The 15,632-nt window shown below is 42.7% G+C and overlaps 1 protein-coding gene across 7 annotated transcripts in view; it reads left to right on the forward strand.

The window, feature by feature from the left end:
• Positions 1-15,632, forward strand: part of arvcfb (ARVCF delta catenin family member b) — a 263,119-nt gene that overhangs the window by 192,759 nt on the left and 54,728 nt on the right. For all 7 annotated transcript variants that reach the window (XM_088994808.1, XM_088994806.1, XM_088994809.1 and 4 more), the window contains one exon: positions 7,452-7,957. In XM_088994808.1, the coding sequence (XP_088850934.1) occupies positions 7,452-7,957 (506 nt within the window). The remainder of the gene's footprint in view (positions 1-7,451; positions 7,958-15,632) is intronic.

The raw sequence follows: 15,632 nt of genomic DNA on the forward strand, positions 1-15,632 counted from the left end.
AAACACGACACAAGAAACTAAATATTGTTCAATAAAAACGAAATGAAACAATTATTACCTGCAACACAGTATGGCAGAAGGGATGGGTGAAGTCGCATGGGTTTCGTCTTGTGATTAACTGCGCAATAGAAAAGCACTATGAAGCACATGTGCTCCAAAGTTCCACTCGACAAAACGTTAAGTAAATAATGACACAAAAAGTAATCTAGACTCGAAATGAATAAGGGAACTAATTAGATAACACTAGACAGTACAAAAGGGGAAACAAAACAAGACACTGTCATGAAAATACGCGTTAATCGAGACCAACAGAAAATTGCGACTCACCCTGAATCTCCTTGAGATTGTTCTGGAAACTATGGACGGGACATGGTGCCACACTGTGCGCCGTTGCGTCATTTCCTTCATAATTTAATAATCTAAGTGCACAACTTCGTTATATATATATATATATATATATATATATATATATATATATATATATATATATATATATATAAAACGGGCACAAAGTTACCTGCCCCATTTTTCACAACATGAAACACAATAAGACGACTAATCACAAAGTTGCCTGCCCCATTTTTCACAACATGAAACACAATAAGACAACTAATCCCCCGAAAAGAAACATTGTTGCAAAGTATAAAGGATTTTTTTAAATTAATGATCTACCTACCACAAATGCTCCCTTGCTTAATTTACGGTAAATATCTCTTACTGAAGATTTTGCTCCAGTTGTCATTTGTCCGCAATGCAATGTTTGCATTGCGTTGTCTGCTACAAGCAGATTACGCACCTTTCAAAACTGACGGACACTTTACACTCACGGTATAATGTACGTTTACGTTTTGTAGCATCATAAATTTTGTTAGCTTCTTTTGAATCTTTCTTCTGGGGCTGAAGTTCTGTGCATCTACTTTGGAAAATGAGATGCAAATGCACAACCTTATAACGCTCGGGAAAGTTCAGAAGCAAGAGGTAGGCTTGTAATTGGCTGTCGTGCCAAGTATGCAAATTTCGGCTGCAGGTACGATATTTAATACATGTGTCTGTGTGCTTGGCAACGATACACGTGTATTGTTTGCGCATGAAGGCGAGGGCCTCCGTGGCGAGTTTATAGCGCGCGGTCAGGACAATCCACCCATGATTTTGTGGAGTTTAACACAAGTAGAGATTATTGAGCTTGAGTATTTCGTTGTGTAATGATATGTTTTGAATGTTGAAAGTGATTCAATTTTTCAATGAATGTTGATTTCTTTAACTTTGCACCGATTGAACAGATGCAATCTTGATAAATCTCAGTGCGTATGTTATTTTAATCTATTTACATTTCCTCCTCCCAGCATCTGCGAAATAGTATGTAAATGCCATATCTTCTCTATTCCTTGAGACAAATTATGAATTGATAAGGGCTATTTTTCACATTTGAAAGACAGTTAATAAATTGGGTTGTATTTTCTTACTGTGCTATGAGGTTTGCACACTCTACATTTAATGCTTTAGTATATCCGGCCCAAACACTCCTTCCAAATGCTCTTGGCCCGGCCCCTCTGTCAAATATTAGAACCCATTGTGGCCCGCGAGTCAAAGAGTTTGCCCACCCCTAATCTAGCAAATTAATAGTGTCAAAATGCTCCTTCCCCTCTTTGACTTTTCTGTTTTTAGGCCTCAGAAAAAAATTGTGAACCCAATGGCTTTAATTCTAATAATGTTATCCTTTTTAATTTTTCATAAATTTGTTGTGAATTTCTCACAAGGTTATTATTACAATCAAAACTCTGAAAATCAAACCACAAAGGTTTATTTTAAAAAACCTCAGTCAAGGTGGATAGTCAAAAGTTGTGTAACTTACCAACCCAATAGACTGCTTGTCTCTGAGAGAAGCAGTCTATCCATCCATCTGTTATCTTATCCACTTATCCTCATGACGGTCGCAAGCCTGTTGGAGTCTTTGACGTGGATGTGATCACCAATCTTCCACCGTGTCACCAATAGTTCTAATATTCTAATGAAATGGTACAGTACCTTAAATACTGTTTAGCGTATGAATTTGCAGACTTGAAGAAATAAGCATTAATTTGCAGTACAGCACTTTCTGCCTTGGAAACAGTTTTGCTTTGATGTCATGATAGTCTATGGTGAAAAATAGTTCTCTTTAGGAATCATTCAAAAGTCAAGTCAAAGTCAAAGTCCGCTTTATTGTCAAATATGCTAATATGCATGACATACAGCATAGATGAAATTACAGTCCTCTCGGACCCAGCGTGCAAGGCACTTATAATGACTTAACAAACATAATAAACACGAAAACGGCAATTTGGCAGGAGACAGAGGGAAGGTGCTGCGTGTTCAAGCGCCGCCATCTTGGGAAAAAAAAAAACAAAAATAACAAATACAATAAAGTCTCGTTATATCGATATCAGTTATATCGATAGTACTGCTTATCAGAATCAGAATCAGAATCATCTTTATTGCCAAGTATGTAGAACACACAAGGAATTTGTTTCCGGTAGAACACGCTGCACTAGTATCGTTGTCAAAAAAACTGCTAAGTGGCACTATACAGTTCCATTTTGGCTACTGTTGAAAGAGTTCAAAGAGTTCAAAGAGTTAATGGCTTGGGGGAAGAAGCTGTTTAAATGTCTGCTGGATTTGGTGCGCATGGATCCGTAGCGCCTGCCTGAGGGGAGTAGCTGGAAAAGGTGGTGGGCAGGGCGCGGAGGGTCCAGTAGGATTTTCCGCGCCCTAGTTTGGATTCTTGCAGTGTGCAAGTCCTCGAGAGTGGGTAGGGCGGTGCCAATGATTTTTCCGCCGTCCTAACTGTCCGTTGAAGTCGGATTTTGTCCATTTTTGTGGCGGCCCCGAACCAAACGGTGATGGAAGAACACAGGATGGATTCCATGACAGCCGTGTAGAAAGGTTGCAGCACCTCCTGTGGCAGGGCATGCTTCTTTAGCAGCCTCAGGAAGTACATTCTCTGTTGGGCCTTTTTCAGGATAGAGTTGGTGTTGACCTCCCACTTCATGTCCTGGGAGACTGTGATTCCCAGGAACTTGAAGGTCTCAACGGTTGACACAAGGCAGTTGGATAGTGTGAGGGGTAGCTGTGGTGATGGATGTTTCCTGAAGTCCACGATCATCTCAACTGTTTTCAGCGTGTTCAGCTCCAGGTTGTGACGGCTGCACCAGAGCTCCAGCTGCTCCACGTGTTGTCGGTACGCAGACTCATCGCCGTCTTTGATGAGACCGATGACCGTGGTGTCGTCTGCGAACTTTATGAATTTGACAGCTGGGTGCGTTGGGGTGTAGTCGTTCGTGTAGAGAGAGAAGAGCAATGGAGGGAGGACGCATCCCTGCGGGGCTCCAGTGCTCGTGGTTCGTGTTGTGGATGATATATTTCCCAGTCTGACCTGTTGTGTCCGTCCTGTCAGGAAGCTGAGGGTCCACTGGCAGATCGTGGGGGACACACCAAGCTGGAGAAGTTTGGGGATGAGGAGTTCTGGGATGATGGTATTGAACGCAGAGCTGTAGTCCACAAACAGGATCCTTGCGTAGGTTCCTGTGTTGTCAAGGTGGTCGAGGATGTGGTGCAGTCCGATGTTGACTGCATCCTCCACAGACCTGTTTGCCCGGTAGGCAAACTGAAGAGGATCTAGCAGAGGTCCGGTGATGTTCTTTAGGTGGTTCAGCACGAGGCGTTCAAAGGACTTCATGACTACAGACGTCAGAGCAACAGGTCTATAGTCGTTCAATCCCGAGGGTGCTGGTTTCTTTGGAACTGGGACGATAGTAGACTGTTTGAAGCAGGATGGGACTTCACACTGCTCCAGGGATCTGTTGAAGATTTGTGTGAAGACCCGAGCCAGCTGGTCAGCGCCGACTCTCAGGCAGGAGGGGGACACTCTGTCAGGTCCGGCAGCTTTCTTGATCTTCTGCTGCTTGAAGAGCCGTCTAACGTCTAGTTCGTGGATCTGTAGGGCAGAGGGCGGAGATACGGTAGTTTCTGGTAATGGTGGGCAGACCAGGGAAATGGGGGTGTCCTTTTCAAATCGGCAGAAGTATGTATTTAACTCATCAGCCATACCATTGTTGTACACTGCTTGGAGGGAAGGTAAACAATAATTTGTTATTGCTTTCAGGCCATTCCACACCGATGCAGAGTCGTTAGCGGAGAACTGTTTGTTAAGCCTCTCCGCATAACTTTTCTTTGCAATGTTAATTTCCTTCATCAGCCTGTTTCGGGCGAGTTTGTAAACTGCTCGATCGCCGCTTTTAAATGCAAATTCTTTCTCTTTCCTAAGCTGCCTGAGTTTGGGAGTGAACCATGGCTTGTTGTTGTTGAATGAGCGGAAGGACTTTGTTGGTACACACATGTCCTCACAGAAACTGATGTATGATGTTACAGTGTCTGTGTATTCATCCAATGTGCCAGTTGAAGTTTCAAAGACGCTCCAATCAGTGCAGTCTAAGCATTCTTGTAGCGATAACTTTGCTTCATCTGTCCATGTTTTAACTGTCTTGACTACCGGTTTTACACATTTGAGTTTCTGTTTGTATGTGGGAATTAAGTGGATTAAGTGGTCAGAAAGACCCAATGCTGCATGCGCAACAGACCGGTAGTGATCTAGAATGTTTTCTCCTCTGGTGAAACAGTCAATATGCTGCTTATATTTGGGAAGTTCATGGTTTAGACGTGTTTGATTAAAATCGCCCATTCTCTGGATGCCATGATTCTGGATATTTTAGTTCGAGATGGTTTACATGGTCCGCTAGCGTTTGTATACACGCGTTAGCATTAGCTTGTGGTGCGATGTACACGGCAACGAGAATAAAGGAAGCGAACTCACGTGGCGAGTAGAATGGCTTGCAGTTGAGAGAGAGCGATTCCAAACCTATTACGATACTATTTCTATGAACGATGAGAAGGTTTCTTCAGCCGTCATCAGCCGTCAGCCGTCTCATCGATGGCCCACTCCTGTACGACTGAGAGCTTACACAGACGTATTTCTATGAACGCAAGGAGAAAATTTACATGCCGCAGGATCGGATATATCGATAGTCCGGTTATATCGATATTTTTTCTGACTCCCGAGAATATTGATATAACGAGACTTTACTGTAATATATATTCATAATAATATTCAATGACTTCAAATAGATTATACCCCATACCAAAAAAAGGTGGGCTTCTCAAAATGTCTGTCGAAGAAGACACTACCAGCTATCAAGAGCATGGTTACAAGACGAGGGCACGCAAACTCTTTTTCTTTCACCTCTGCTTAGACGATGCTGTTAACACCCTTGACAAGATTCCTTTAGTTTTTTTTCCCCTGAACCACCAGTTATCTGGCCATGACTACATCGCGCTGCAATTTCCTTCTCCATCAGTTATGTGTGGGTCAGTGTGTTTCCACTGCCACAGTTCTGCGTATATGTATTTTGTGTGTGTGTTTTGTGTGTGTGTGTGTGTGTGTGCGTGTGTGTGTGTGTGTGTGTGCGTGTGTATGTGTGTGTGTGTGTGTGTGTGTGTGCGTGTGTGTGTGTGTGTGTGTGTGTGTGTGTGTGTGTGCGTGCGTGTGTGTGTGTGTGTGTGTGTGTGTGTGTGTGTGTGTGTGTGTGTGTGTGTGTGTGTGTGTGTGTGTGTGTATGTGTGTGTGTGTGTGTGTGTGTGCCCCTAATGCCAGTGTGATTAATAGATGCTTTTGAACTGGGTCAGACTATCTGGACGTCTATCAGGCAATCTCTAATCGCTCATTTCTCCTTGGGCAACCTGCACCTGGACACCTGCATTTTGGGGTCACCACGCACACATGTACGGACACTCACAGACTTTTGATGGAGACTTTGGTTGTCTCATTCAAATCACGTCATGACTTTAGGTGCTGTCCCACGGAAGTGATTTGTCACCACCCAGCTCCTCCTCCTCCTTGCACCGTCACCCGCACTCCCCACCGCTTTCCTTCATCTTGCCAGACGATTTCTTCAGAGACGTGCATACTCTCCTTTGATACTTTGCCTCCTGTTTATCATGTTTGAGCTTACCCCGAGCAATTCCCTTAAATAATAGAATAACCTTTCTGTGTATTTCAAATAATGTAATCACCCAGTAGTGGCTGTGAGTAATTTAAGTGCATTGCTGAAAAAAAGCAAGCCGTAAACATTCTAGGCTTGCCGCTTTGTTGTCATTCTTGCTATTGCTCAGCCAAGCATTTTGCATCATAAAACAACTGTCCACAATGTACAGAAATGCTGTGTATGCTGGAAATATTGACTCAAATGCTCACAAACACTGAAAAGATGAAAACATATTTACAATTTCTAATCCTTTGATCATACTCTTCCTACAATAGACATACAATTCACGTTTTAAGACTCGCACTGAGTATTCCGGAAGTCTTGTTTTTGAGTTGGTGACGAGTCCTCACCCTACGTCACTGAAGGAACGCCCCTGACCGAAAAAAGGACTCATTGTAGCAGTCCTTCCATCACATCAATGCATTTTGCTTTACTTGTTTGGACTGAAAACTTCGTGTGTCACCAAAAAGAGGCAGAAGAGGGCAACAAAGCTCCGTGTAAGGAATTAATCAGCCTGTGGAAACGGGCTGATTAATTCCTTACACAGAGCTTTGGTGTCATTTTCTGCCTCTTTTTAGTGCTACATTTCCCCCCCCCCCCATTGCCTCAAAATGGCACGGAATAAATTCTTTAATCGATGGCAAAAATGTATGCTTTCCTCTTCAGAACTATTTGAATCATATTCATAACTGGATGAGTAACAAGAAAGCATATTCTCCAAATCTGAAGCCATTGTTTTGATTCTCCAGCAATGCAAGACGTCTTGGGGTGACGCCACAAACAAGGGGGCGGGACCTTCTGAAACTGGCCACTTCCGGGTTCATTTTTTTGCAGATTTTGGACACTTTAAGTCATTTTTATTGGTGTTTTGCATTTGACTAAAAACATCATACTTTTTTGGGGGGTATTTTAGATGCTATAAAATGTATTTCTGATGTCAGTTAGGAAACAAAAAAGTGATGTCGGTTGTCGTTTAATTGCAGCAAACATTCAAAATTAACATCAAACTGAACAACCAATTGTGGTCTCATAAGTTTTATCATAACAGATCACACAAATAATTTTGCAATATTGTTCTTCATGAAGTTTTCATTTAAACATTTTATTCATCAAAAGAAAAAAGTGTAAGATGGAACATTTCTACCACTCTATCACAACTTCGAAACAGATTTTCAAACTCATACAGTATCTGTGTCATTTTATTGTATTGTATGACATCCACTTTGTTTCACCTCACTTTCACTGCCTCATTAGTCATTGGCTTCAGTTATCTCTCCGATGAGCTAATTTTGTTCTGAGCCAAACACCCCCCCCCCCCCATATTTAGTCTTCCTATCCCTATAATCTTATTGTCCCCCGCCCCTCTCTGTATTCCAGAGGCTATCCAGATGAGCCCATCGATACAGAGCATATTGATGACCGTCACGCTTACATCCGTGGCATGTATTGTGCGCCACTGGCGCAGCCAGAACGAGGGAGCATGGCCAGTCTGGACCGTATGGGTGGTCGACGTTCGCCCTCAATTGACAGTATTCGTAAGGATCCGCGTTGGCGTGACCCAGATCTACCAGAAGTTATCGCCATGTTGGGCCACCCCATCGATCCTGTCAAATCCAATGCCGCTGCCTATTTGCAACACCTGTGCTATGAAAACGATAAAATCAAAAAGGATGTGCGCCAGCTGAAGGGAATTCCTGTCCTGGTGGGTCTCTTGGACCATCCAAAGTCTGAGGTCCACCGCAAGGCTTGCGGTGCCTTGCGCAACATCTCCTATGGGAAGGACAATGACAATAAAGTAGCCATCAAAAATTGTGATGGCATTCCTGCCCTTATTCGCCTCCTGAGGAAGACAAATGACATGGAGGTTCGAGAACTCATCACTGGTAAGAGAGCCATTTCTTTGTTTCATTATACAAATAAAACTAAAAAAAATCGAGCCCAAAAATGTAACATGATAACTACTAAAATAACATTCTTTTTTTATGAAATGGTATTGCACTTTTACACTATACAGTTGACATTTTTATTTTACTTGCTTAGAATATCTTGTTTTTCTAGCCTTCCCCCCCCCACACCCCATCCCCTTTCAAATTGCTGCTGTGCAAATTTCTGCATTGTGGGACGAATGAAGGTTTTCTAATTCTGATGATGAATTCATTTTATTTTACAAAACGAGCAAAATGAGGCAGCCTGCTATTTGAGTGGTTAGCACGTTGGCTTCCAAGTCCAAGGCCTTAAGTCCAATGCCTGCTGCGGCCTCCCTGCGTGAAGTTTGCATCCCCTTCCCACGCTTGTGTGGGTTTTCTCCAGGTCCTCCGGTTTCCTCCCACATTTGAAAAGTATGCATGACAATCTGATTCATCATTCCAAATTGATGGTAGGTGTGAATGTGAAGGGTTGCTCGTTTCTGTGTGCCTTGCGATTGATTAGCTAACTGTTCAGGGTGTTGCCCACCTCCTGCCCAAAGATAGCTGAGATAGTCTTCAGCACCCTGCACGACCTTAGTGAGGAATTAGTGGTTTGGAAAATGAATGAATGCATGTAAACCGAGCAAATAAGACGTCAACTTGGGCATTTGCAGAGGTCACGGCTCCTTTAACTGTATGAAGCACATGCAGTAATAGGTAATGTGAACTCTTTGCTATAACAAGATTACTTGCTTGATTTTGCCCCCCCCCCAAAAAAAAAAAAAAAAAAAAAATCAGCAACTTCACAGTTCATCTGATTGCTTACATTATTCCACCTAGACAATTTCTCCATTTGTATATTCATGCTGTATGTTTTTGCTTCAGGTTGGTTAATGCTTCCATTGAAACATAATCACTCTAGCCCGTATTTTTCAAAGCCGCATAAGCAAACATCACGGAGGCACGAAATGCATCACATCAGCACCCGACAAAAAAAAATATCATTGCTCAATATAATGGAGCAAAAGCTCCTAACGAGGCGAGTCCCTCTGTGCCTCGTTCGGACCGTGACAGGAGCATCACAAATGAACTTAAAACACATTTGTCATTACAGAGTTGGTGGGTTTGAAGCACTTAAAATAATTGGCAATGTCTGTATGACCTTGTAAGCATGTCTGTAATTTAATTAGATTTTGCTGCTGCCATATTTCTAATTCTAATTAGGTGCCCCTGTTTAATTTCGTATAGATTTATTATTTATTATTTATTATTTATTATTATTATTATTATTATTATTATTATTATTATTATTATTATTATTATTATTATTATTATTATTATTATTATTATTATTATTATTGTTGTTGTTGTTGTTATTATACCGAGGGTTGTGTCCGGAAGGGCATCCGACATAGAAGCTTGGTCAAAACAAACGTGCCAATCAAACCTCTGAAGATGGAGTACATTGATTCGCTGTGCCGACAGCTTGAAGGGAAAAGCCAAAAGGAAATAAAGAAGATTATTATTATTATTATTATTATTATTATTATTATTATTATTATTATTATTATTATTATCCTTTCGGCTTTTTCCTTCAGGGGTCGCCACAGCGAATCAATGTCCTTCATCTATCCCGGTTTTGTGCATCCTCTTCTCTCACACCAGCTACCTTCATGTCCTCTTTGACCACATCCATAAACCACCTCTTCGGTCGTCCTATTGGTCTCCTGCCTGGCAGTTCAAGGCTCAGCATCCTTCTCACGATATAGTCACTCTCTCTCCTCTGGACATGTCCAAACCATCTCTGTCTGGCCTCTCTGACTTTCTCTGCAAAGCCTCTAATATGAGTTGTGCCTCTAATGTACTCATTCCTGATCCTATCCAACCTGGTCACTCCCAAAGAAAACCTCATCTTCAGCTCTGCTACATCCAGCTCCGCTTCCTGTCTTTTCTTCAGTGGCACTGTCTCCAGTCCAAACATCATGGCTGGTGTCACCACTGTTTTATACACTTTTCCTTTCATCCTAGCTGAAACCCTTCTATCACACCGCTCCAGCCTACCTGGACATGCTTCTTCACCTCTTTTCCACACTCTCCATTGCTCTGGACAGTTGACCCCAAGTACTTAAAATCCTCCACCTTCTTTATCTCTTCTCTCTGTAGCATCACTCTTGCACTTGGATCCCTCTCATTCACACACATATATTCCGTCTTGCTGCGACTGATCTTCATTCCTCTCCTTTCCAGGGCATATCTCCACATCTCTAGTTTCTCCGCCACCTGTTCCCTGTTCTCGCTACAGATCACAATGTCATCTGCAAACATCATGGTCCAAGGAGATTCTTGTCTAACATCGTCTGTCAGCCTGTCCATCACCATAGCAAACAAGAAGGGGCTCAGAGCTGACCCCTGGTGGAGTCCTACCTCCACCTTGAATTCCTCAGTCACACCGACAGCATACCTCACAACTATCTTACAGTCATGATACATGTCTTGCACCGCTCTGACATACTTTTCCGTCACTCCAGACTTCCCCATTCAATGCCACAGCTCTTCTCTGGGCACCCTGTCATACGCTTTCTCCAGATCTACAAAGAGACAATGCAATTCCTTCTGACCTTCTCTGTACTTCTCTATCAGCATTCTTAAAGCAAACACTGCATCTGTCGTACTCTTTTTTGGCATGAAGCCATACTCCTGCTCACAAATGTTCACTTCTGCTCTTAGTCTAGCTTCAACTACTCTTTCCCAGAGTTTCATTGTATGGCTCATCAACGTTATTCCTCTGTAGTTAGTACAACTCTGCACATCTCCTTTGTTCTTAAAAATGGGCACGAGTACACTTCGTCTCCATTCTTCAGGCATCTTTTCACAATCTAAGATCTTGTTGAATAACCCAGTCAGGAACACCACCGCCACCTCTCCAAGACACTTCCATACTGTTATGTCTCTTGAGGCTTGGAGGCAGGACTCAAGTGACGAGGGAACTTGCTGTCCAGCCGAGCATACAAGTCATCATAGGCCTCTTGTTTGGCCTTTGCCACCTTTACTTTAACCGTGCGCTGCATCTCCTTGTACTGCTGTCTACTCTCGTCCGTCCTCTCAGTGTCCCACTTCTTCTTTGCTAACCTCTTTCTCTGTATACACTCCTTCACCTCCCCATTCCACTACCAAGTCTCCTTATGTACCTTTCTTCCACTCGATACACCAAGTACTTTCCGACCTGTGTCTCTGATTATGTTCACTGTAGTTTGCCAGTCATCTGGAAGGACCTCTTGCTCACCCAGTGCTTGTCTTACCTCCTTCCTAAATGTCATGCAACACTCTTCCTTTTTCAACTTCTACCATTTTGTCCTCACTTCAGCCTTTGGTTTCTTCATCTTCCTCACTGTCAGCGTCATCCTACACACCACCAACCTATGCTGTCTGGCTACACTCTCACCAACCACTACTTTGCAGTCACTGATTTCCTTTAGATGGCGCCGTTGACACAAAATGTAGTCTACCTGTGTACTTCTGCCTCCACTCTTATAGGTCACCCTATGTTCCTGTCTCTTCTGAAAGAAAGTATTCACAATAGCCATTTCCATTGTCTTAGCAAAGTCAACCACCATCTGTCCTTCAGCCTCCCTCATCTGGAGTCCAAACCTGCCCATCACCTCCTCATCATCTTTTTTTCCTGCACCAACATGTCCATTGAAGTCTCCACCAATTACAACCCTCTCACTTCTCGGGATGTTCTGTATGACTTCATCAAAGTCCAACCAAAATTTCTCCTTCTCCGCCAGCTCACATCGTACTTGTGGGGCATACTCACAAACAACATTGAACATCACCCCTTCAATTTCTAGCTTCAGACTCATCATTCTATCTGACACTCTTTTTACTTCTAAGACATTCCTAACAAACTCCTCTTTAAAGATAACCCCAACTCCATTTCTCTTTCTATCTTCACCACGATAGAACAACTTAAACCCTGACCCTAAGCTTCTAGCCTGGCTCCCTTTCCACCTGGTCTCCTGGACACACAGTATATGTCTACCTTCCTTCTCTGCATCACGTCAACCAGCATTCGACCTTTACCTGTCATTGTTCCTACATTCAAAGTTCCTACTCTTAGTTCTATACTCTTGGCGTTCCATTTCTCTCTTTTCCTCCGGGCACACATCCCTCCTCTCCTTCTTCGACCAACAGTAGTCAATTTTCCACTGGCACCCTGAAGGTCAACAGTACCAATGGCGGCCGTTGTTAACCCGGGCCTCGACCGATCCGGTATGGAATTCAGATTCAGAGGTTTGATTCGCATATTTGTTTTGGCATTTTTTTTACGTCGGATGTCCTTCCTGACACAACCCTTTGTATTTATCCGGGCTTGGGACCGACACAATAACACACTGGCTTGTGCCCCCTTGTGGCTACATTATTATTATTATTATTATTATTATTATTATTATTATTATTATTATTATTGAAGATATGTAATTTGACTCTCAAGTAATTTCACCATTAATTTCAGTTTTTCTTTCTCAACCATAACCTTGGATTGTAGTTGTGTGATGCTTTCACCAACTTTCACTGCAGCCTCATTCGTTTTTTAGGGGGTCATGAGTGGTTCCATTTATTCGCCCTTTAGGAGATCAAATGCAAGTGTACAAAGTGTGCATGTGTGTTTATTTTGACAGGGATGTCATAGTGAGTGATGACTGGCTCAGCAGAGATAATTCCCTTTATAACACTGCATTGCATTTGCTAAAAATAACCCTGAATCGCAAGACAATGAAAGGAATGGAGGGGAACCTATTTTTTGTTTTTTCAACACCTTTTGCTCTCATTTCCTTTCTAGTCCTTTTTCTCCCTTCATTTCCTACACATTTGGTTCTGTGTATTGCAGTTTCCCTCAAGCTTCAGGTTTCCCTCTCCAGCGAAAAATACTTGTCACAATGCAAGCTCAGTTTCCAGGCCGAGACCATCTGGCCAGCATTCAGCAGGTTTTCTTCTACAATTACATATAATTGAGGGGGTTTAAATATATAATTCTTTTTTAGTCTACGTTTCATAAGAATTGGGTGTCGGAGTGGCTGTAGAACCACAGTTATTCTTCATCCTGATGTGGAAAGTGATGATGCAGACGTTTGTGTGTGTTTTCCACATCGGAGGACCCAATCATTCCTTTTTATTGTCATCTTCTTAGGTCACCACATTGTATGACATATTCTTTTTTATGGACTCTTCAACCACAGCATTAGAAGAACTACTGTTTCTGTCTTAATATTCGGTGAAAATGATCTGACCCTAATACACGAAACACATTTATGGCAAAAACTTTAAATCAAAATGAATAGCATTTACATAACGCTTTTACATCTTGTTTGTTGTGACAGGCTCCTTTCCTCTCGGGTTGAGTAATGAAAGGAATTGGTGAGCGTGAGAGAGACGTTAATAAGCAGACCAAATGTAATAGCCAGGCCAGAGGACCATAATTTCTGTCTGTGCTCCCCATATAATGTAATTAGTCATAACCTCAGCTCTTGTGCCATTTCCCCTGTATGTGTTCACACAAACCCCAGGCATTGAAGAAGGGACTAAGCAGAGAAAGTAATCTTGAAATCACTAAAGATTGCTTTCGTGACATGTATTTGCATTTCAGCTTTAACTTTATATTCACAACACGGTTGCTTACCATGTCAAATGTTTCTGACATAAAATAAAAGAGAAAGGAAGATTATAATCCTAAAAGCAGTGTGTGAAACGTTATAACCACCTTTGAGTTTAGTGACAGAGATTTTAACCTATTAGCAAATGCAACACTTCATCATTCATCTCCGAGAAACACTCCCACCTCTGGCAGAACTTCACCGACATTCCAAGGCGAGGCGGGAGGCATTGAATCTCGGTAGAGTTCCACGCCTCTATTGTTGAGATGGCCAACCAGTGTGTGGCCAGATGTGAGCTGTGAGGCGATTCCATCAAACTGAAGATGGAGTCTTGTTCGAGCCTTTTTGGTGTGTGGGACTCTTAAAGCAGCTGACCAAGTGAAATGTCCCTGTGGTAGTCGCAGAGTTTTAAATTTAAAAGAAGTTCTGTGAGACGAGGGAATGAGAACATTTTGATCCGCCATGTTACAGACATCTCAGCAAGGGGATGTGGGGGGGCATTACACCTTCAACACTATGTACAATGGGGAAGGGTGATCCTGACTTTGAATCAGCAGGTTGTGTGGAGAATACTTCAAAGGCCTCCTTAATTCCACCGGGATACCTTGCATTTGTTTTTTCTACTTCTTTCTTTGCTTTCATCTTCCTTTCTTAACTTTGCTGCTGTGAAATGTAAATTCTACCACTGTGAGAGGAATAAAGGTAAATCCAATCCAATCCAATCACAGGAGTCTGAGTTGGTAAAAAAGCATCTCAGTGCCTGGGCCCCAAGAGTGGACGACATTTGCCTGAAGCTCCTTGAGTCTTTGGATGTTGGAGGCTGTCCTGGTAGACATTGCATGACATTGGGAAGACTGTTTTGTGTTTTGGCAACAAGGGTACTGGTCAAGTTTTTAACCATGGAAACTTCAGGTTTCACCTCCATGGGGGTTCACATGCCTCAGCCAATCTGGGGAGGTTTATTCAAGTTTGCTGGAGAGTCGCATCCATTGAGAAGTCAAAGATCACCTTCTTGAGGATCGGGGTGTTTTTTCTCCTGGTTGTGTGACAGAAACCCACTCAACCAGCATGGCAGGGTCCTCTCGTTCACATGCGTTTTGTGGTTTTGGAAAAGGCATTCAGCTGTGTCTCTGTGGGACTTCTTTCGGAAGTGACTCCGGAGTGCGAAAAGAAGGTTTCTTACGGGTTGTTTGAAACCAACATAACCGATGTCAGGGTTTGGTCCGCATTATTGGCTTCAAGTTGTTTCCATTTTAGTGATGGTGAGACTACGCCTTAGTTGCTGTCACATTTTGCGAGTTGGTGATGGCGGGTGCGCATCCCAAAAAGCAGGCAGGAGGGAGCAGGAGGTTGTTTGACAAATTGTATTAAAATAAAAGTTAGCAGGAACAAAATGTAAAACATCAAAATCAACTGAACAGAAAAAATACAAAGTATCAAAAGAAAACCAAGTGTAAAAGTCCGCCAAGGTTAAACAAACACATGCACAGCATACAATGCATGCGATTGCAGACAAAGCATGCAACAAACATGCAGCAAACAATGAACCGACACCGGATGGTCGAGCCGGGTGTCCTTTTAAGTGTCAGTGATTAAAACGACCAGCACCTGCGAGGCTGCAGGCAGGGCTGACGTCGCTACCCGTTGGTCGCCAATCTGATCGGGACGACCAGCACCTGTGCAGGTGCAGGCGGGGCCGACAGCGCCCCCCGTTGGTCGCCAACCAGATAATGACAGTTGCCCTTTGCCTTTGATTGTGCTCATTACCCTTATTTATAGGCCTTTCATGTGACAATCTCCTTTCAATTTAATTTACCTTCGTTATAAAAGCTTAATTCAATGAAGTATAGGAACAAAGAAATATGTACTCAAATGGAGTGGGTTATGTTTTTAGCAATACGGAATAGTGCAGTGTTGATGTATATCATTATATTCTGGGGAGCCACAGACGCAAATAGTTTCTATATCTGAGTCATAGTATTCACCTCCAGGAATTG

The sequence above is a fragment of the Hippocampus bargibanti genome, linkage group LG04 (genome assembly GCF_051943395.1).
Source record: "Hippocampus bargibanti isolate YZ-2025 linkage group LG04, ASM5194339v1, whole genome shotgun sequence".
Taxonomy (NCBI): Eukaryota; Metazoa; Chordata; class Actinopteri; order Syngnathiformes; family Syngnathidae; genus Hippocampus; species Hippocampus bargibanti.